Genomic DNA, 25,324 nt, shown 5'->3' on the forward strand with positions numbered 1-25,324 from the left:
GTGCCATATTGTTCAGCATCTGTTCCTAACTTCACACAAATGTTTCCCTGGAAAACATAGGTCTGTCAGCATTGATAATTCTATGCTAATCCATCAACCTTTACCAATGTTTTATCTCCCCAATTATTCTCCTTAGAGCTTGTTTAGCTAGCTATACTTGGCTAATGAGCCTCAGATCAAGACCTAGAAATTGTCAACTTAGTTTGTATTGAAGAAATGATCTTTTCTTCTTTTCTCTCTCTCTTTTCTTCCTTTTTTCTTTTTCTTTTAAATCTTCTCTAATTTTCAAGACTCAGCCTGTATTCTCCTCCTATTTGTTCTGCCTTACTATCAGCCTGAAACCACTTCTTACTAAAGACCTTTCTCTCTTGATACTGTAATTTTGGTAGTATTATTATACATTACAGAGTTTAGAGACAGTTTTATCGTAAGTAATAAATATTTCTAAAATTTGTTCAGGCATCCAGCAATAGTGTTTATTTTATGTCGCTATCAAATCATGAAAGATCATAATGGTTAGAGGCCAAATGCATTTCTAAATTAATAGAAAATTTATAGCCCTTCATTAATTGGGCAAAGTACTAAAGGAACAACTAATGAATAGCTTCTAGATATTTCAAGCACTTTTAGCATACTCAAATATGTCAAGATACATTTAAACCTATAAATCATATAAAAATGAATGTGCCGTATACTTCACGCTTCTCTGCTAACACATATATGTGGGCATCTATAGTGGCACTGTGAAAACTCACGCCCACATAAATAACACAGTACTGGTATTGTTAAATATGCTAGAATTTATCTTATAGTGACATGAAAGGTAAGCATAACTATAAGAATAGACTTGTATTTCCTCCAGGAAAGACTTTCAGAGAAATTTGAACAAAGTGCCTATTTCCAGTGAAAGATAATAAAGTATATTCAGTATAGTTCTGTGTGAATAAAATGCCACAACCATTTCAAGAACCCAGTTTTAGGTGTATTTCAGAGTACCTCTCTGTGCTAGTAAAACTTGGCATAGTCCTACATTAGACACTTTGAAAGAATAAGGAGTACAGCTCTTCATTTTGTCCTAGTTTTAATGTCTTCTTTTTCTCTTTTTTTTCCTTCTCTATTGCTTGTTCTCTCCCACAATTTTTCTCTTGACTCTCATTTCCTTTTTCTTTCCTTTCCAAAACTATATATTAAAAAAAGCTTGCTTCCATAATTAAGTTGATTACTATCAGAAAAGCTTTTTTAATTACATTTATTTATTTAAAGACATTGTATGACTAAAGAGCATGAAAAAAAAAATGAAATAAAATCAAGAATCAAGTACTTTCTGAAAGCCACCAAGGCTGTTTGTTACCAATATTCAAGTTAAGCACTTAATCATTCAAAAATCAACCTTCTTAATAAACAAAAATGCTTATTCTACCTCACCAAAGGACATTCTCTTTTTACTCAAACAGTGTGAAAGAGAAAACAAAGACATAAGATGCATAAGAATTAAATAAACTCCCCCCAGATCAAAACACACTCCATCACTACATTGTAATCAAGCCATCTTGCATTTATTCCCTCTAATACTGAGAGGAATATACTAGCTGCCAAAAAACACAGGTACTTTAATTGATCCATTGGGTCATATATTTCTTCAGTTGTAAAATTCTAGTAACTTATATATTTATGTTGATTTCATTGTCTAGTTTTTAAAAATTCAAGTGGGTTTTCCAATAACTTCCACTTTGAAGTAATAAATCATTAATATTCACAGTTAGGCAACTGCAAAGAGAGCTAAAAATCAAACTCCGATTTTCATAGTCCTTGTCCAATGATTTACTCAGAAGACTAGAATACTTCTTTGCAGTATATCATATCTGTTAGGGCTGTCACCATTTTAATTTTAGTGGTCTAAAAAGTATGTCTTTTTTTTCATTTTGAAACATACTGCTGTCTGAGGCTATTACATCTATTAGCTAAGAAACCTTTTTTATATGAAACATGAATGGCTTTTTTTTCTTTATTTCAACTTTTCGATCTCATAATTCTTTTTTGATCTTATAAGTTTTACCACATTAGGTTAGTCCATTCTTCTCCCTTCCATTTCTTCTTCCCTCCCCAATACACGTCTTTCCTGCACACTCTTTCTTTTACTTTCATTTTGCAGCATGTAGGAACGTCAGATTCTGAAGTTTAGCTATATGAATAGTTCCACTCACATAAAATTACACTACTTAAACTATTTTATTTCTTGAAGTTTCTGTCCTCGTGCTCATCACTACCATATGACTACATTCAAGTAACATGCAAAGTAATAGAAGTACATGTCCTCCATGCTGATAACCACACGACAATGGGTCATATTAATTAAGACTATGGATTGGGAAAATATTTATAAGTTAATACTTACAAAAGTGGAAAAAAAGGAAAAATAGTTAATATTATTATGTCATTACCTGAAGATTCAAGAAGTTTTGCTGACTCATGTACTTTTAAGAATTTGATAGCCCTTAGAAGGCTGCTGCTATACTGGCATATAGATTTGTTTTGCTTTCCAAGGAAATGAATCTAATAAATAACAGGAGAAAGTTGGAGCACTTTTATAAGGATATTTTTTGTCAAATGAAAAAAAAAAGACATTGAAAATATGCAAGTTTTTTTGCTTTCACTTTACATTAATTTTAGATTGGAAAGTTTGTTTTGCCTCTTATACTGAGTATTTTTTAGTTTCTAGGTAGTTTTGAAAAATGACCACATCATATCTTAGTAATACTGACACCATACCTTTAACCTGCTGTATGTGGATCAGAGGTGATTGCATTTTTCATTTTCTTTGGTTGATAGCTGAATAAAAACTGCCATTCTATAAAAAAATTAATGGAGGATTTTCTTTTCAAGTATTGATAGTTTCAAAATGAACTATAGAAAATATTCTAGCATTCTGTGATGATGCTTTATTTAAAAGAGTTTAATCAACTCCAACCACATAGGCAAAGTCAATTAAAATTCTCATTATATCATGTTTCTATAGCTAAATCTTAAAGTATATTCAAATCCGAATGTATGGACAAACTTCTGGAAATCCTGACTTGTTCATTGACTTGATCAAGATCAGAGGGCAAACAACAGATCAATATTAAAATTCAGCCAACATAAGAAAGACTGTCTATGATTCACATGCGTATTTGTATAAGTACACATATGTACGTTTCATACACACATATCAAAACACAAAGGGCATTCATGCACACACAGAGAAGTTATACACCAGAATGTAACAGACCCATAATGAATTCTAAAAAGACAGAGATAACTGAACCACGCTTTTGCTTCTCTAAGTTGTTGTAATAAACAACAACTAAGAAAGAAAAAAGGTAAATTGAAGTTACCTCAGCCACCCATATAGTGGCCTCTTCCTTGTAGATTTTACAGAGGGACAGAGAAAGAGACCTGAGAATAAGCACAGAAATTAATCTAGGTATATGATTATTTTTTTTTTTTTAGTAATTTGAAGTGGGTTTAATCCAATTTAGTAAACTGAAAAGAAATTATTTATGAAAGAACATCTATAAAATTTTGCTTGACAAATTAACACAAGTGTAACAATGCATTGCCTAAGGTATTCTCTGAAGCCAAAGGCAGATATTGTGAATCAACTGACTGATGTTTTCTAGTCAAGACAGTATATTAGAGATTTTGAAGTTTTTTTCAGAAGTGATACAACCAATACAAACATAATTGCATTTGTAAATGTGAAGGAAAAAACCCTTCAAAATTCTAACTAAGAAAATATCCTAAACAGATTCATATACTGTTATTCCAATAACTTGCATTGTTCTTTTTACCATCTCTTCAGAATTTATCTTCATCTGTTTGTGAAATTATATGAAGGCAGACATGGCTTGGAAATAATTTCATAAACTAAGTCACACTTTTATGGCAGAGAGCATTAATTTAGGGATCTAAATCCAGCATTTAATTTGACAAAATATCTCAGTTTAGTTTTGCTCTGCTGTGCTACAACACTGCTACTCAGCATACCACTTAATTTTCTTTCCTATTTATGGGAGAAAGTAAAGATCCTAAATAATTTCTAATTTCATGCAGAACCAGGGATCAGGACTAAAACACTTAGTTCTCTTGCCAAAATGTGATTCTTCAATTCTTAATTTTACTGCACACTGAGATGTACTGTAATACACAATACAAACTGTTGGTTTAGCAATATCAATATATTTATGTATAAACTGAGAACCACGTCCTCAGTACTGCTTTCATAAAAACATAAGAATGGTCATTCTGGATGAGACAAAAAGTCAGCTTAGTCCAATATCTCATTTCCGACAGCAGCAAACAGAAGACACCCAAACATAAGAATAGGATATTCAGACAAAGGCATTTTTTGGTAAATCTCTTGCCCTTCAGCAATTTTGACAGCCTTTGGTACATTTTTCTTCTGTGTATTTACCCAATCAATACTTAAATATAAATTTTTAGCATCCACATCATGCGGTGAAGCGCTCCACAGATTAACTACAGATGATGCTGTCAGAGTAACATTTTTCTTTTCCCCAATTTTTCACAACTTCTCTCCAGCCAAGTGACTAACCACCACAGCACATCCCTTGTGCAGGTTAAATGGCTGTCTCTTCTTTGTAGCTGATGTTCAAACTGCTTTTCTGCTTTATGGACACCTTCTCCTAACTGCCTTATTTCCCTAGACTCCACCTGGAATTAGTACCTGTAATTGTTGCATTGTCACTAAATGAAAAGGAAGCTGGAAGATTTGTGTTACTAATGTACATCTTTAATGTACAGTTACTGATCTTCACTATCCTGCTCAGACACAGAAATGGTGTGTTTGCACACTTTACTACTCCATCTCCATGAGAATCAGTACTTTCAGCATCAGGCTTTGAGGCTTCAGAGCCTGCGTGAGTCATCACATACTGCTTTTAGTCACCCTTTATAACATAGTATTTGTTTATCCTACATCTGTTATTTTCCAGAGTCCACCCAGCATACTATGCATATTACACACAAAAAATACTGCTCAAAAAGGAAATATTTTACATATAACAACTCCAGAATGGTGTTTTTACAAGAGCAATGGGCAAAAAGCTGTGCAGGATGGTGTTTTTAAAACAACATACATATCATCAAGATTGACTTACAATTACTTTTGAAAACCAAGCTATTAACTGCTAACCTGAAACTTGACTTTTTTAGACTGTGTGTATAAGAATACCAAGTGTTATAGCATACAAAAATACCACACAGAAGTGTGAAAACATTTCTAGAAATACTTCTATTCACTTTCAACAGTGTACACTACAGGTAGTCAGAGGTTTTAATGCCCAGTAAGCTACAGAGCTATCAAATAAGAATTTTGGAAATTTTCTCTGTAATATAGACAGATTACTTGATGTAAAATTATTATTTAGGGATATCTTTTTTGTGTCAATAAATGATTTGTACGTCGTGAGCTTATTAAATGTTGAGCAATACTCTAACAATTTCAGTTAACTAGGACAGAGTATTGTGAAATATTTATATGACTAGATTACTCCTATGGACTCCTTAGATCATCTGTCAATGAAAAATAGTAGCCTGCCAGAATATTTCAGCTGAGTTTATACCTTTCAGAATCTGTGATTATACTGTATCCTACAGTATAATCTATACTTATTTTCATTTTCATTTTCATGGAAGCAATGCTTTAAGAATGTTTTAAATTCTTAAAACAGCTTCCCCTTTACAAGCTTAATCAATCAAAAATTCTTATCAGGTGTTTTGTTGTACTCTTGCTTTACATAAGTGACTCAGGTTTCACCTGAACCTTAGGGTATCTGAAGTCATTTTATTCACACACACCATGAATCCGAAATCCATAAATATCTCCCTTCAGACTACAAAAATTATTTTTTAATTTGTACAGTAATAAAAACCTTAATCTGCCATTGAATTTTATTTTCTTGAAAGTAACTGCTTTGTTAACTTTCAGTGAGTTACAGATTACAGCTTTATTAAATGTTAAAACAGGCATATAACTGTCCTTTGACAGTTAGGCCAAAGCTCAGATAACAATTCATAACAAGATATTTATTTTTCCACAGTTCATATTAAGAACAAGAGATCAGAACACTTCTGTTAAAAAACAGAAGTGACTTGAGAGTTTATAGAAAGCATATTCCCCAAAACTTTCATATCTGCCACAGGCTCTGTGTTGCCATACTCTTTGCCCTTTTTTGCTGTCCAACAGATCCTGCTTAGGTACCACAGAAGAGTGTGATCCTTTTGTAACCATGACAAACGGATTTCCCCAGTAGCATCCTGTAGATAGGGTTTCTTTAGAGAAAAGGGAGACTCTTCACTTTAAGGGCTATGGCAATGGTTTAAGTTGAGGGCAATTATAGAAAGAGCTGAAGTTTATTTACCTAATTTATAATAGTTTACCCACTTCATCTGTTTGACTTAAATACAAAATTTGCATACTTCCATCATTAATGCAAAAAAAAAAAAAAAAACACCAAACAAACAAAACCAAAAAGAACCAAACCAAACAAAAAACCTGACCAGAAATTACTTGATTACTTGGACATGGATAGTTCTCCCATTCAGATCTTTCCTGCAAGGGTCTTCCCTGATGGGCCCAATAAAAAAAAATAAGATGAAGAGGCTATCATAACTTGTTTCTCAAGAAGGAACACAGGTCTACACCTACAAAAGGATCCAATTGCATTCTTTTTAAGAGACTCTATGGAATCATTCTATTTCCTCTTATTAGGATTTTTCAGTATAGCCAGGAAAAAGGAAAAGATACTGTGAGTTTTTATTCTCTGTATGTTTCCACATAAGTATTATTATCTTTATATCCAAATGTAGTAAGAAAGGCTCAGGATGCAAGCTCGATCTCTGCCCCAGCCTTTTCTTTTAGGCTTTAATTCTTTCTGTCTCCAGCCCCCGTTGATCACTTTAACAGAACTGTTTTACAAAATGGCAGAAATGGAAACAGTTAATTTTAAATATTATGAAGTAGCAATATAGTGTTCATAATAATGACAATACCCACTAAAGTGTATTTTTACGTAAGTAATCTTTCCAAAACACATAACAGTAATATGATCTCTGAGCCCAGTGATTGAAATGGAAAATAACAAAGCAAGGGCTATCTATCTTTCAGGTTCTTTCCATTAAAACTTCAGAAGTGCCATAAAGATGTGGTTGCTAACTCACACTAGATTCTAGCTTAAGTAATTCTATACCATCTTTTAATTTTAAAATTTTATGCCTCTTACTTTTATTAATAAATTTCTCATCAAGCATTCTAATATATCCATATTAAAAATTACACTCAAGATAATGATAATAATCAAGAAAATAATTCTAAAGCTAGTTGTTAAGTCATAAGGTGATTTAAATCACTTTGCAAATCATTTATGAAATTTAAAACTGAGCAAGATAATGTAGAACTAAGCATAAAGATCAACCCTCTCCCTTTATAATTAGCATTTTAATTATGGAAGAGCCAAAACCAACATGAAACCATCAGGAAATTATAATGTAAACAGTTTACATCCCTCTTGAGAAAAAATAAGTTTTGGATGTGTATATACACATAAGCTTCTATAACTGAATGGCACAGTAAAAAAATTTGCACTGAGTCTCTGAGGGTTGATGCTCGACTGAATACATTATTGGCATGATGGACACTGATGTGACAGAAAGGGTATGCACCATGTTGCCATAACAAATCATTAGACAAGCCCTGTTGGACCAGGCTTTTCCAGAGAAGAGAGCCAAATTCATATTATATTCAAGAGCTTTAGGATTGTGTAATAACGTTGACTTCTATTTTGTGGTGGTTCCACTATTTCTACATTGCCTCTGGCAATATCATTTATATTCTGCTTTTATTGGATTTCTTGATTTTTATTCCTTGATTGTATCTAGCAGTATAGTAAAATATGACTGTCAGACATAAACAAGATATCCCATCAATGTTGCATCTTTTGGGTAAAGGTCTTAAATTTTTTTCTCCTTATTCGCTGCAGGCCACACAAATATCTTATTCACATTTTCAATTAAAAAAAAGTTCTTAATGCTGTATTATTCCTGCTTAAAACATTTGATTTCATCATTTAATCCTGCCTGGGATTCCAACCACACATCTAATATCCTGACTTACAAGAAAGAAGAGGAAATACTCTGCCATGTATGATACGTATCACTACATATTCTATCTTATCTTCCTGTCTCTTTTTTATTACAATTTCTAGAGGTACTAGGTCTAATTTAGGCTAGATTGACACAAGTACATTCTGCTCCTAGACACAGACTTGTATTGATTTCAAGATGGAAGATTTGTACAAATAAAAGCAGGATTCCAAGCACAAACTGTAATTTTTTATTGTACTCTATACCCACATAAATTATGCCAATAATGGAAGGGAAAGAAGAAACCATGACACATTTCATTATTCATACAGATTGTTGGTGTCTTTAAGTAACTAAAGTTTGTTCAAGTGGTTTGGTATCTTTCTAATTACTGCTAAATAACATTAGAAAACATTAACGCTTGGCCTGAACTATAAAATTAACTTGGTCTGCTTTAGTTGCCCTAATTGAGACAAACATGCTGATGCATCAAACTTCTTTTCTTTTCATGTAATGACTTTCTGTTGATTATTTTCTTGAACCCTAATACAAAATTACGTTTTTTCTCTCTCCCCCCCCCCATTAAAAATGACTGCATATCAACAACTGTCTTCAAACATCTGCTATTCAAGCTATGCAATTGGACAAATCTAAGTGTCAGAACTGGCTTATTGGGTAAACCTTTAAGAATTCAAAATTATCTTTGTATAATATTCTCTTGAAAATCTCACTTTCCACAAACACTAATGTCATGCTAGAATACATGTAGAAAGGGAACACAGCTAAAAGCCAATAATGGAAATTAAGTTAATTCAATTTTCATGAAAGCAAATATTTGAAAACTTTTTCGGAGATACTTGTTCCAGCCTATTTCCACAGTGAATGATTAAGAATAAGCTGTCTAGTAAACATTGTTCACTCAGCTAAGACACATTATTATTATTTAACTGAAGGTAAAAGTCCACAAACTGAAAATAAATATATATATTCATTGTCATCTAACTTATCACATGAATTGAAGTTGTTGTTGCCCTCTTCTATACTTTCTATAGCCACACTCTGCATTCTTTTTGAATTGTAAAACTCTTACAGGAGACTGCACAAGTCATAGTTTAATGCACATCAGAATCACTGCAAAGAAGATGTAGCCATCCACACTTTTTTTGAAATATGGGGCAAGTTACCTGTGGTGTGCTGGACGGCTGACATAGGATAAAGGTACAATTTATGAATCTGTGTCCCTCAAGCGGATTCTAAATCAGTCCTGACACTTCATGAAACAAATCTGAAGCAATGAGACCTTGTGACCAAGCAGTGACCTTGTACAAGCAAATACCTCTTTAAGTTCTCAATGCATCTCTATAACATAAACATTGTTTATAGGCAGTTTTCCCTAAGCATTCAAGTTCTGGATACTACAGTACAATTTTCCAAAGCCACTGCAAAGTCAGGTTGAAATTGCTTAAACTATCGTATAAACAGATTTTTTTTTCTGCAGTGAATTAAATCACATTTTTACAAGGTTATGTAGGGTGCAAAGTATTTATTCCTTTTTTCTGTTGGGAACTTTACTAGTATTCTGCCATTATAACTGCATGACCAAACAAATATAAAAATGAGAAATTAATTTTATTCCATTTTTTCTTCATCAGAGATAACTTGTAACAATAAACACCAAAATGTACAGATATATATCTCAGGAATAAAATAAAATATTTAAATCTGCATTCAGCCACCCAGAACCAATAACGTTAACCTGCATATCAAATCAAGGCAATTCATATTTCCTAAGAAGTGCTGTTAAATAGCACTGTTTTAAACAATACTTTCCTACTTTTTACAGGAAGATGCCTTTGCATGAGATGCCTAGTACTATAAAATAGCTAACCAAATATGTGTAACAGTGGCTTGACTGTTCATGCAAACTGTTGCCATGCGTATATGTAACAAATAGGAGATTGCAAGCTTTATTTCAGATTAGTCGCCTTTCTACTGTGACACGACAGATTTTAACTTTTTCCATTTCATTGAAAAAAAAAAAGAGGAGATAACAGAGATTTACAGAAATTAATTAGGATTGTGCACATTAATTACTATCCAGTAAAGTAAAGTAAGTAAACCTACACCATACTTGCACTGACAGATTGATTTCCCCCCCGCCCTTCCCCGTAAGTGCTAGGAAAGGAGGTATACAATACAGGAGGTACATATACAAAAGGAGATAAAAAGTGATTTAGAAGAATGGTATTAGAAATATTAAAATGAGTTCTTCATTATACTCAGGACAGCAACCATGTGACGTGCTTAAAAGAGAATAAGAATAAATCAGTTCATTCCTACCCACTGCACTCCAAATGAAAGAGGACACAAGTTTTACAAAATACTGTTCAGCTCCATAAAGTTGTGCTTTTACACAAATGTTAACAAATGGGATAAAAAAGTACAAGTAAACTCGTAGCAAGATTCTTTTGCTGACATGCTATGAGCAAGTGTTTGAATCGTGCATGGCGCTGACAGGTTCATTCATTCATTTTTTGTTTTCCAGTGCAACATAAAAAGGAGATGAGAACATAGTCAATTATATAAATAAGACTCTGTGCGTGTGTGCGTATGCATGTGCACATGCACACGTGTATGGTTTTCTAATACTCATTTTAGCTGGCTGACAATTTTCTAAACATTTTTTTCAAAGGAATTATAAATCTGAGCAGAAAATATTCTGGAGGAATACACAGCTATTTCACAGGATTTTCAGCAAAATTTCTTATAAGCATGATATCTAATGTTTGAGACTAAAAGATAGTAAGATAGAGGTCATGTATCTATTAAAAAGGAACATCAGAAATCAGAAGGACTAATAGCCTATGAGTAGGACACTTACCTGGGACATGATCTATATTGGAGACTGCATGAATTTGAACCTTGGTCTCCGATATCTTGACTAAGTCTCTTAATCATTAATAATTAATGATATTGCCTGCTCTGGACTGGATGTTTCTCACTACAAAAAACAAACAAAAAGGAAACAAAAGCTTTCTTGCATTCATCCCAAAACGGGACATCAGGTTCTTGAAAACTAAAATATTGAGGGATGTAGAGAAATAGTTTTCTATCTAGTTAAGAGATAACAAGTTTTGAAAATGAGATCATTTACAGTTTAAAATAAATTATTGACAATAAATGATTGCCATTGAAATAAATTAAATCTGTAGATGTGACAGAACATACTTATTAAATATCAAGCAACAGTTACTATTAAAGCATAATAATATTTATTCAAAACTTAATAACAAACTGCTGCCTTTGTAAAATGAAAGCCGTTGTCTGTTTGCCAAACAACCAAATTATTTTTGAGTAGAGAAAAGTACAGCTATTACATAACTTCATAAATTTCAAATGCCAGTCTGCTACAAATTGGACATGTCTCAACAAAAATTAGCTCAGAAATGGAAAAGAGTTTTTTCTTAGTTCTACTTGAAATTGTGTTAGCTGCCATGGGCAAATACTGTCTTCATCACATAGATCGGCAGAACCAACTGAACTGATAACAGAAAAAATATTGTTTCAAACATCAAATAAAGAGATCTGGGTGGTCAAAGAATCTTAGAAAAATGACAGCGCACGTCACTGTCATGCTTGCTGAGAAATGGATAATGAGTATTACAGTATAGTTTCACAAATAAATTATTTTCTTATTCTACAGTATGCCAAGACAGTTTGCTATAAATCTAGATAAAAGCATTGAACACAGCTGCTTTAGTTCTGTACCACTAAAAGCTTAAGTATCAAATTATAGCTTTAATGTACTTTTAAAGAAATTATAAGTATTTTTTTCCATATTGGATATTAAGATCAGAAGTGTGTGTGTGTCTGTCTGTCTGTTCCAACAACACACAAAGTTAAAAATTTGGAAGATTTCCTCCTTCTTGCACAGCTACCAAAACCCAGGAAAATATACTTGTGTTTACTGGTATTTATAAGTAATGCTAATAAAATATTTTAATTCAGATTTAGATTTTTGCAGATCTGAAAGATTCTAACTCTAAGAGTTAAACTCCTAAAGGAATGTAGGAACAATCTATAAAGATGCAAACAGAGAGGAGTTAATGGTTGCATATAAGTGCGTTGTTATATATGCTGTCACATAAAAAGAAATCATGCTTAGTTGGCATGTGTATCTTCCAACAGACATTCAACCATCTTGCAAACTACCTACTCCATCGTGAAGTTGGAGCTAGGCAGCTAGCAACCAGAGTATGTTCAATTGTGAACATGAAGCACGAGAATTCTAACCAGGAAATTCAAGCTGCTGTTTATGCTGTGCTTATGTTTGAAGATAAATTGAAGTTCAAGTTCCCTTGAGAAATAACTGCCTCAACACAGATTATAAGTTGTCTCATTCCTGATCTTAAAAGTAATTCCCATGGTACTACTGGCAGGAGGAATTTAACGTGTATCAATAGAGAAAACATCGTGCCATCACAGCAGTCAAAACTGACTACAACACTGCAAGTAACTACAGCAAGAGAAATTATCTGAATTGGGCAACTGCATTCTTAGAAGGGTAGCAAAATAAGTCTTTTCATACATCGATTCCTAAAGGGAAAGCAGAATGTGGAGACACACAAAACCAGTAAAACAATTTGGTGCTGATTCTTCCTAGGATATGTGGCTGAGTCACAGCCACAACCAAAAAAGGCCAACCCAAAAGAGATCCTAAGTACTAAAGGGGTTCACATCTGCATTTTTCCTACCATTACAATTTTTCCAGCTTTAGTAAACTCCAAACTTCAATGTAATGTAATAAGCAGTGGAATAATGTAATATCAAGTAAATGCCAATATCAATGCCAATAGTGTACATATTAGAAAATGTATAAATGCACTGATATTAAACGCCTCCCTCACCAAGAGGGGGACTTACGTTTCTATGTTGATTGCCCTATGTCACTTCACAATGTCACTTCAGAGCAGTAAGAAGAATACTTTGAATTTCTTTTTTAAAACTGTAATTTGAAATACCTGCAGAAAACTTTAAGTTGCATATTCCTACACTGGTATTTGTTTAGTGACAAAAATGTAAGGTAAATCTCTTTTACAGAGTAAGTAATTAGATTGACAGACTGTCAATGTACTTTATTCATTAGCAGCTATATGAAGAATAAATTATATAAAATTATAGTTCTATCGAGGTTAGAATAACTTACAGACCATACAAGATAAAAATTATATCAGAGAATAATGTTCAAGTGATTAAATATTTAAAGAAAAAGTAAGCTAATTACCTATGCTATGGACCATACAAATACATGATGACAAGAATGCAGGCACAGTAAAAAATATTTCTTTCCTTGTTATCCTTTAAAATTCATATATATTACATAAGTGAAATAACCAGGATGTTATAAATACACAACATATCCATACTCTACCCTGTGGTTATGTCACCAAGTTATGACTTGACTGTCCCATCCTTCTTGAAACACCTGATATACTAATTGTACAGACACAAAAAAGTAACTAACAGCTTTGAGCTTCATTAGACACATATAACTTAGACTAAGTGAGAGGCAATTACATCCTGAGGGAAAGTGAAAGACAGATGTTTCCATGGGGGCCCCTGTGGACCATGGCAAGGTTAGTACAAGGAAAGGAAATTATAAATGTTCCATAAAACTCAAGTCTCCTAAGTCTATTATTTTGATATTGACAAAATATTTTGAATACAGATTTTAGTTCCTGGCTTGATTTTTCCAAGATGTTTTGCATGTCTCCTTTGAAGATCAGGCTTAAGAGACATGAGGAAAGTTGAGTTCATTCTTGAAGAACAGCAGTTGTTTACTTTTCAGGAAAGCATTTAATACAATAGATGAATTCTGAAGCTCAAGCATGTGATTCAGAAATTTTGATGGTTCCATTAGGGGACAATATATTGTTGAGGCTGTAAAATTACTTTATCCTTACTACAGAGTAGATCCACTTGATGCACATGAAACAATGAAGAGTTTTATTCCAATGACAGGTTCAGCCCGGGGACTATTTCAAGGCTAAGTTATTGATAGAGCATTTTGTCCAAGGTCACATCTTCCTCTAATATAGCCTACTCCTGAATGATCACTTTCCACGTAAACCCAGGATAATATGGTGTGTTACAGCTACATGCATCTATCAGTGGAAATGTTTAGGGACTTTTTTGTCCTGAAGTTCTTACATGCTTTCACATGTATCTTTCTAAACAGATGATCGAACAGTGAGGTAACAGATCTAGACTAGACGTTAATGGACAGTAACACTAAGCTAACAGTAGGGCAATATCTTTCAAAAATGATTACTACATCTCTGATTCCTCCATCTAATATTCCTTGTGATAAATAGATACTAATTACCTTCGGTTTTGCTCATCTGATACATATTATATCAGGGCAATTATTTGTAACTTGTATTTATCTTTCAAGCTTCTTTCTTACATTGTACACTGGAAGAAGGGATTGTATGCCCAAAAGTTTCTCTACCCTTCCCAGCTATACAATTTAATCTGATAAAAGGAGACTTGCACAACGTGTCTGTAGTATGTTTTTACACAATTGCAAATAAACCGTATTTCCTTTTTAATTACTTCTATGATGATCTGTTCAACATCCATCCTTAAGGATAACTCACTTCAGTTGCCTGTCTTACTATGAGATGAATGGCCTTACAGAGACCCTATTTCTCCTTTCTGTGTATAAAGAGAGCATGGGATAACTAGCTCAGATTCAGAATGCGACTTTTACATGCAAGGTCAGTGTATTCAGAAAATTTTTCCAACAGGAGAATCTATAAATTGAACTCAGAAAGGCTTTTATTGTGCCAATTGGCCAGTGGCTGCAGCTGTACAGTTAAAAATAGAAAGTCAACAGCTAATACAAATTAACATTGTTGCAATTGTCAGCCAGCAATGACAAACACATGCCCTCACTCTTCACCACCCCTTGAAGTGGTGCAGTTACTATTGTTTTTATAAAAAGCTCAACATGGGCTTATGCTAAAACAGCGAATAATTTAAAATAATGTCAAAATGTCAAAGCAGTTCAATTTCAACAATTACTTATCATGGCTAGATTCCTCTTTTGTGCAAATACTCTTTAAACCAGTTTAGCAAAAGTATTTTCCTTTTCAAAAGGTTTCTAGCTACACATCTGATTTCTTATCACTGCCCAGATATACAAATACAATTTCTTAGTTTATATCTATCTATACATATACACGTGCACATGGAAGACATACATGTATATTTCAAAGCTATTGCATTCTTTAAATACATTAAGTTTAAGTTCATAAACTAAATTATTTTACTCTCAGGTGCCTGTCGCTAAAAATGTGACTCCTTCAGACTTGATACAAATTTTCCACCTGTGCTCAAACATGCATGTATGGACATAAGCATGAAGATTTTACTGAACTTTTTAAATGACATTCTTCTAGCAATCAATTTTTGAACCCATAGAGGGACTTTAATGTGAATACTAACTAGTCCAAGTAGAAGACTACCATTCCATGAATCTGCAGAAGAAAACTGGTATTCTTCAGTGTATATTTAACAAAATGGATTCAAACATGATCCGAAGTAACGGTGCTTATAAAAGCAGAAGCAAATACTGACAGACTTTTTTCATTCTTTCAGCTTTAAGTTATACGATATGCCTACAGCTATTACATGTAGCTTTATAATATTAAATAACCTATTGCCATGTCATTTAATTACTATATTTTTGAACAGTCTCTTTGTCAAACAAAGTGCACTTTAAGAGATACAATTTCAGGTCATAAACCACAGTTTTAAGCCTATGGGTTCTGTTTTCTGTAACAGTTTAACCACAGATCATTCCATAAATTTATATAAAAGTAGGAAGACAAAAACAAATCAGTCCTGAAGCAGTACATTTCATTAAACGAAAGAATAGTGGTTAACAATTTTATGTCAACAGGAATATACTACATATAAATTTGAGTAAGAATGATTTGGTGGTGGTATGACTATTAAGTAAAATGCTTCTGTTATTCTTTTTAAGTACAAAATCCTTTGGAAACAGTAATTTTTGCAGATTGTTCATAACTCTTAAGTAGGAATTTTCATTTCTGAGGTAGTTAAGGGTACATGATATTCCAAAATGAACAGTGTTCCCAAGCATATGCAATATTTTGGGGGGGTTTTCATATGAAAGAGGAGTGATATGTTCCATTTTTGTTTTCCAAAGTGCTTATTGGTATATATGACTATGGTAAATGTGAATATAGAATATTAATTCTAATTCTGTAACAGGAGGGTTAAAGATTAACTCGCACTACTCAGTGGCATACCATTTATCTGTATTTATAACAAATTCAGGATTATTAAAGATGCACATAAGCTTTGTGATTTCTGAATTGTAATAATGAAATAATGAGTTTATAAATCAAGTGCATAACATTTCAAACACTATTTTTGTGAAATTATTAAGCCAGTGTTTGCATAATTATTTCAGATACATACATCCCTCAAGCTACTGAAGCTAGGTCTTCATTCCACTAACTTGTAAACAGAACTGCTGAAACAATCTGGTTGTTTTCTGCACTAGATTGCTGCACAGATTTAGTGATTCACCATAAACCTTTAACTTTCTAACAAAGCTTTGACATGCGAGAAAGAAAAATAATTCAAAATATCTTTTCTGATTCTGTTTTAAAAAGATTGTATGTTCAAATTGTAAGCATTCTAAACGGGATAGTTCTATAGTAGCTTGTAGCGTGGAAGGTCAAACATTGCCTAGATATGGAAGCAGTAGTTTCAAATATTTTATTGGAATGCAATCTTCTGCATGGAGAAAAAATCTGTGCTTTTTAAAACATCTTCTTAACATCATCTATTTAAATTTCAATGCTTAATTCTCCTCTGGAAAAATAGCAGACCATTTTACTGAAGTCAACAGCTATGCCTAAATATGCTTCTAATACAAATAGCAAAAGCATATGTGGATGTCCTGTTTTGCAAGCACATTATACTAAAAAAAAAGAAAGAACAAAACCAACCAACCAAACAAAAAAACTCCAAAACAAGCAAAAAAAACCCCAAACTCTTCAGCATATGAATATTAAAGTCATACAGTTTTCAAAATATGAATCCAAAATATTCATCCACTAGTGGCAACTCAGAAGTAGCAGTGTATTTGCACAATACGTCTCACCAGGCAACGATCTCAGATAACCCTATGCATTACAGAGCATTAGCAGATATACAACAATTTTAGACATATGTTTAATGCTGTTTTTGTTGGCTGTTTTTTATTTCAAATAAACTAATGGAGAATAGAAATGTGCTATGACCCTAGGAATTAGACATGTATTACTAGCTACATTAAAATATGGCTTATGAAGATCAAAAAATAGAGAGAGAGAGACTACACTGATCCTAGCAGAAGCACTGCTATTTTAAACTGTGGAGTGTTCTATCTTTTCTTTTGGTATACAAAAAGACACTACTCCACTGCCAACTAGTGAGCGCTTCTATCACCTTTATCCAAACAAAGCTTTGGGAACAGCTGGGCAGATAACACAGTTTCCACTGAATGCAGATGTTCTTTCAGGTGTACATCTGAAATACAGACTCGGTAACACCTTGCTGCTATTAAAGATTCCAGATGGAGGCTGTCTCATAAAAGCCCATGGCTTTTATACCCACCTACTCCCTTTTATCAACATCAAAACAGCTACTCTAAGTTCTAGATTAAACACAGTCCAAATGGTCAGTAAACTCTAAAAAAATACTAAGAACAACATTAACTAAAACAAACCACCCTAAGTTGACCTAAATAACCCAGTTTCCTTCTAAGAGACATACTGCACAGAACAGATACAGCAAACTCCTACTGATTGCTATCAGTGGTGACAGGCAACGAAGAGATGCTTGGGGCAGTCATCATGACGCTTTTGGTTGGGCAAACAAAAAAATCTAAGATCCAGATATATTTTCAGCAGATATGATTAACCAAAAATATCTGAATAGATAGGGCACAGGTCTACTCATTGCAGAATATATGCAAAAGGTATAAATATCTGAATTAACACTCAAAGAAGGATATATGATTTTTAATTCAAAATTACAAGATTGGTATATAACATGGTAAAGGAAAGAGAACTAAAACTACAAGTTATTATTTCAAGAAACAGGATACATAAAGTTACTGTGATACTTACCACTGTGAAATTCATAACCTTCAAAATCCATATTGTCATTGCTAAGTTAACAATCATGGTAACCAACAGCAGAAGGACAAAGAAGTATAAGCACCTCTTTCGCCATCCATAAATCCCTACTGGGTAAAACTGAGGATGTTCAGTCCTTGGAAGGCTGTTCTGTTGTGTTGCTAATATATACTGCTCTCGTGTCATCTGGAAAAGAAAGATGTAAGTATAAGTAAGCAAATGAGGGGTTTGTTTTTCATAGATTTTATTACATGAAGATTATCTGAGAACGTATAGAAAATCAGTTTCTATGGGCACAGAAGGAATTCATTCATTCAGCATAAACCACATCAATGTTATTTTTACTAGGCACTTAGTAATAATTTGGTGGTTTTCATTAATTTAAAGTAAACCTTCAGTTTGATGTTTAAAATTGGAATTGCATTTCAAATTTATCAGCAAGAAACTATAAAAAATATTAATGTAATCCACGTATGTATCTTACATTCTACTTCTGAAGACTGTTTTATTGTCCTTTATGAGGTCATTCAGGAAAATTTGGTTTTGGAGAAAAAAATCATGCAACTTTTTTTGTACTGGTTTTGACTGACATAAAGGTAATTTTCTTCATGGTAGCTTGTAGCCAAAACCAGTACACTCTGTCATACAAATAGAAGAAAAATCTACTCCTTCTAGAAATGCATCTGCCATGAATGAAGTTATCACTCTTTTATTATACTTAGTAAACTAAATTAATAATTTTTGCCATTATACATACACCCATATTTTATACAAAAAGAAACATGAAAACTCTTCACAGCTTTAATTTTGCCCTTTAGGGGATATGGATACTACCATCATCTGTTGTTTTCCTGAACCAGTTTACGTTCTTCTGGCATACAAGCAAGCAGTAACTGTTTGCAAACTACTTTAAAAAGTTATAATTAATTCTTCTTTACAGCAAAACTGTTTATGGCATCTAGTAAGAAACCATTTAACATTTTTACATCCTTAACTTTCTTTTACAGATATTTATATTCATATTCAGCTCTCACATTGCCTTTAGACTGGAAGGTATTAACTTTTCTCCATGACTTAAAAATGAAATTAAAGCAATCTTGTTCTGTTTATGTAAAAGTTCTTCCTGAAACATGCCCATTAAAAAGATTGGTTTAATAGGCTTTGTGCTCAGGAGGAGGAAAAAAACTCACACAAAACAAAGAAATACCCCAAACAAACAAACATACAAACTCCCAACAAACTTATAAACCAGACAGAATGATCAGGTTTATGCTTAAAAACTGCCTTTCTTTTCACTAAAAGAAAGTAAAAAATGGACAAAAATGGGTCAGTTGATTCAATTAGAAATAAAAAACAGATTAAATCCATTTGAAGGATCAAACAAATGTTCATTTCATAAGATTTTTTAAATGTAAAGCTCACAAAAGTTTACGTAAACAACTGTATTGCTAGATATTTATCCAAATCAAAACTCTTGAGGTTTTACCATGCACTTGTTAGTGAATGAGATATTAATGGCATAAATTAACTCACTGTGAATAATTACAGCCACAAGTCATAGAATACACATCCATATTACAACAATACATATATCACCGAAATAAGTCAAAACAGAAATAATGACTTTATAAAGCAGGTTTTAAATAAGCTAGTAAACAGGCATTTTGTCATTTTTATTCTTTTCAATCAGAATTGCTTCTCTTTGCCCATAATTTCAATTAAATGTTACATTTAGCAGTTTATTTACGTAGCAAACCTTTACAAACAGAACTTCCCTCAACAATGTTTCTCAATCCTCCCAGAGCAAAGTGTCACCAGGCTTCAAGGCGTTAGATCACCCCCTTACTGTATCCTGGCAGTATTCACCCTAGCTGTATCTGAATTCCTTATGAATTCAGAAACTGAATGCATGAAAGGGTTCATCATCTTTATCCTTATAATGAGTTTCTACACATTTATTTAGCCAGCCATTGTAACAAAAATGCATGATTACATTTTGAGATTGAAAGTAATTAGTATTTTTTACATCATTTCCATTGTCTTGTGACCTTAGTTTATATACTACTTACAAAACAATTAATACCATTAAAAATAGTTGAAAGGTCAACTTCCAGATTGTGAGAATGCCAGAAGTAGCGCTGGCCCTAAAACTATGAACGTGGCCCCATGAAATATGCCCTCTGCAATACAATCATTAAATACAATGACATTTTATTCCATCACCACAGCCAGGCATCAGTCAGTTCCCTCAGTGTATACTGTTCAACTGAGTGAGGCTTGGTGATTCAAGTTGTCCCCCTGCAGCCCACGGAGGTCCACAGTGGAGCAGATATCCACCCTGCAGCCCTTGGAGGACACCATACTGGAGCTGGTAGATGTGCCAGAGTCTGTGACCCCGTGGAGAGCCTACACTGGAGCAGGCTCCTGGCAGGACCTGTGACCCCATGGAGAGGAACCCACACTGGAAGAGCAGGTTTTCTGGCAGGATCTGTGGCCCCACAGGGGACCCATGCTAGAGCAGTCCATTCCTGAAGGACTACACCCTGTGGAAAGGATCCACACTGGAGCAGTTTGTGAAGAACTGCAGCCCGTGGGAAGGACCTGTGTTGCAGAAGTTCGTTAAGGACTGTCTCCTGTGGATGGGACCCCATGCTGGAGCAGGGAAAGGGTATGAGGAGGAAGGAGTGTCAGAGACAACATGTGATGAACTGACCACAACCCTCACCACCCATCCCCCTGCACTGCTCAGAGGGAGGACGTAGAGAAAATCAGGAGCAAAGTTGAGCTCGGGAAGAAGGGAGGGGTGGGGGTAAGGTCTTTTTAGATTTGTTCTTATTTCTCATTATCTTACTCTCATTATCCTACCCCTGGGTCCCCCAAGAATCGATACTGGGCCCAACGCTGTTTAATATCTTCATAAGTGATCTGGATGATGGGATCAAGTGTACCCTGATGAAGTTTGCCGATGATACCAAACTGCGTGGGCAAGTGGACATTTCGGAAGGGAGAGCCACCCTGCAGGAAGATCTGGATAGGCTGGAAGAGTGGGCTAACAAGAACCTTATGAAGTTCAACAAGGACAAGTGTGAGGACTTGCATCTGGGAAAACATAATCCAGGAGTGCACCTGGGAAAACATAATCCATAAACAGGCTGGGATCTACCTGGCTGGGGAGCAGCTCTGTGGAAAGGGACCTGGGGGTCCTGGTGGACAACAAACTCAATATGAGTGAACAGTGTGCTGCTGCGGCAAAGAAAGCCAACAGGATGCTGGGTTGCCTCAACAATGGCATCACCAGCAGAGATAAAGAAGTCATTATCCCACTCTACTCAGTACTTGCCAGGCCACGTCTGCAATACCGTGCTTAGTTTTGGTCCCCGCTATGCAAAAAAGGTGTGGACAGGCTGGAGAGGGTCCAGAGAAGGGCCACAAAGATGACCAAAGGACTGGAAGCGTGCCATATGAAGAGAGGCTGAGAGAGCAGGGTTTGTTCAGCCTTGAGAAAAGAAGGCTTAGGGGAGACCTTATCAAAATGTTCCAGTATTTAAAGGGTGGCTACGAAGAAGATGGAGACTCCCTTTTTACAAGGAGTCACATGGAAAAGATGAGGGGTAATCCGTACAAGTAACTCTTGGGGAGATTCTGACTGGACACAAGAGGACAATTTTTCACAATGAAAACAATCAGCCATTGGAATAATCTCCCTAGGGAAGTGGTGGATTCCCCAACATTGGACACTTTTAAGATTCAGCTGGACAGGGTGCTGGGCCATCTTGTCTCGACTGTGCTTTTGCCAAGAAAGGTTGGACCAGATGATCCTTGAGGTCCCTTCCAACCTGGTATTCTATGATTCTATGATATGATAGTCTCTTACTAATTGGCAGTAAGTTAAATTTATTTCCCTAAGTTGAGTCTGGTTTGTCCGTGAAGGTAAGTGCTAAGTGATCTCCCTGTCCTTATCTCGACCCAGGAGCCCTTTTCATATTTTCTCTCCCCCTTTCCAGTTGAGGAGAGGGCGTGATAGAGCAGCTTGGTGGGCATCTGATGGCTAGCCAAGGTCAACTCACCACAATCATCTACAAGCAATTTTTTTCTTAAATCTGTTGAATATTTTTCCAATCAAAAACCAAAATAAACATTTTAATTCTGAAACTGTTCAATGTAAAACCACACACTACCAGCTGCCTTCGGACCTCAGGCAAGTTGGTCAGACCCAACTCATGTAACATCAATTCTTCCCAACCACCCATAAGGATCAAGGCCTTAGTTTTCTAAGAACTGCACATATATACATAAGAAACAGGCCCAAAGAATTTGCCATTTGCTATGAATATTAAAATATTGTTGTGATTTTGGCTTTATTTTTTAGGGTTATTAATCTGGCCAGTTACAGTTATTGGCAGCACTCTCACTACTGATTTGTATACTCACGTAAAAAATCATCAGCTGATTTTTAAACTATTGAAAACCAAAACAAATCCTAGTTCATCTGTTAATTACTACCTGGAGATGTTAAAAGTATTAAGACAAAAACCACATAAATGTTTGATAAATATCTCCATTTAATATCATGGTTTTATCAACAGTAACTGAAAAGATACTAGACCATATCTACTTCAGATAAGTATTTTTAACTGAGGAGGAACTGCTGTGAGCTCTGTGTTTTTGTAAATCATGAAAAGGGAAAGAAATTCCAGAATGCTAGAAGGACAAGTAAGTTATTAAAATATTTTTTAAAAGTGACTTGCATGAGCCTTGTTAAACCATGCATCAACATCTTTCAAAAAACTGGTCACACCTAAAAAAATCTGACAAGTTTTTGCCAAGAATTCTGAATGATAAAGTGCACATATACTTTAAATATAAAAATACATACACACAGGTATTTATAAATAAATATGTATATATGTAGATCATAGAAATACATACAAATATACACACAAAGTTTTGATGACTGAGTTGCTATTTCATCCTATTGAACTTTCAAAATACATTACAAAAATATACATTCTAAACTAGGTGACTGACAGATCTTATTGATGAAGAATTATTATCAAATGGACATTTAAAAAAACCTGACTTCTGTATAAGCTTAATCCTATTCCATTATTCAGGTCTTGTAAATATGAAATGACTGGTGACAACATTTCAAGATGATACAACAACTATGGTTTGAAAGTTTAGTTGGATGCTTGATGGTTTCAGAGCAATTTTCAAGTCTGACAAGATATTATATTATAGAATCATAGAATCATTAAGGTTGGAAAAGACCTCTAAGATCATCGAGTCCAACCGTCAACTCAACACCACCACGCCCACTACACCATGTCCCTAAGCGCCTCATCTACACGTCTTTTAAATACTTCCAGGGATGGTGACTCAACCACTTCCCTGGGCAGTCTGTTCCAAGGCCTGACCACTCTTCCAGTAAAGAAATTTCTCCTCATGTCCAATCTAAACCTCCCTTGGCGCAACTTGAGGCCATTTCCTCTTGTCCTATTGCTGGTTACTTGGGAGAAGAGACCAACACCCACCTTGCTACAACCTCCTTTCAGGTAGTTGTAGAGCATGTTAAGGTCTCCCCTCAGCCTCCTCTTCTCCAGACTAAACAGTCCCAGTTCCCTCAGCCGCTCCTCATAAGACTTGTTCTCCAGACCCTTCACCAGCTTCGTTGCCCTTCTCTGGACACGCTCCAGCACCTCAATGTCCTTCTTGTAGTGAGGGGCCCAGAACTGAACACAGGATTCGAGGTGCGGCCTCACTAGTGCCGAGTCCAGGGCCACGATCACCTCCCTCCTCCTGCTGGCCACACTATTTCTAATACAGGCCAGGATGCCATTGGCCTTCTTGGCCTCCTGGGCACACTGCTGGCTCATGTTCAGCCGGCTGTCAACCAGCACCCCCAGGTCCTTTTCCTCTGGGCAGCTTTCCAGCCACTCTTTCCCAATGTCGATTCATTGAAATTTACCCATTTGAACAAACTCCCAATGAAATGGAGATGAATGCCATCAGACATTCACCCGTACCTTGAGGGGACAGAAAAACTTTTTTTTTTCTTAAGAACTTCCAACATTTTTTAGAATATTCAACATTTAGAACTTCAACACAATTATTTACTATATTTATATATGAAACTAAAATAAAAGCATTACTTATTTCCATGACTATTCTTTTGAGACTTCAATTTTTTTTGTGATTTCTCTTATTAACAGGAATTACCAACATAGGTATTTCAAGACTTAAGTAAGGAAATAACCTTAATGGTGTTAGAAATATACCTCTGGGAACAATCTGATAATTGTTGTATTATAAATGGAAAATGTTTATTTAAAGCTACAAGCAATTTCCAAGTTTGACAAGATATTATCACAGCAAATACTTAGCTATATTCAAAAAACCTAAGAAATAAACATCTAATTTGACAGATACAAATCTGAAACTGTTTACTAGTCAAATCATGAAACAGATAAGACAAAAACCAATATGATTTTTGTTACCTCGGGTATTGTAATTGTAGCCTGGCACATGACACTGCTTCTAGGCATTTTCATTACTGATTGATTCTCTGTGCATTATTTTCTTACTTCATCAACAGAATGAAAAACATAAAGGAATTTTAAAATATAAAAATACAGTATGACAGCATCTAGACCCAATAATGATTTGGGTTGGTAAGGAATATATTAGCAATCAGATGAGCTGTAGAGGTGAAGAGATAGAAGAAAAACTATAGCTAGCAGGGAAAATTCTTCACATCAGCATTTGGGGGGTGGGGGGAATCAAAAAGCAACCTGCTCATAACTAGCCATAGCTCAAGACATCATATAGATGATTTACCAGAACCAGCTGGCTCTCTCCACTCGCCCTGACAGTAACACGGCCTCTGGACAGCAGCTCATGCTGTGGACAGCTCTCTTTTTGTATGATACTAGAGCAGGTCATTCATTTTGCTTCCACACTAC

General features: G+C 34.7%; 1 protein-coding gene across 1 annotated transcript in view; it reads right to left on the reverse strand.

Annotated features, from left to right (window-relative positions):
* SGCZ (sarcoglycan zeta) overlaps positions 1 to 18,548 on the reverse strand; it is a 235,618-nt gene extending 217,070 nt beyond the window's left edge. The window contains 1 exon segment of the mRNA XM_075149161.1: positions 18,354 to 18,548. Within this exon segment, the coding sequence (XP_075005262.1) occupies positions 18,354 to 18,548 (195 nt within the window).
* Between the last annotated feature and the right edge of the window lie 6,776 nt (positions 18,549 to 25,324).

Source organism: Calonectris borealis, chromosome 4, assembly GCF_964195595.1.
Source record: "Calonectris borealis chromosome 4, bCalBor7.hap1.2, whole genome shotgun sequence".
Classification (NCBI taxonomy): Eukaryota; Metazoa; Chordata; class Aves; order Procellariiformes; family Procellariidae; genus Calonectris; species Calonectris borealis.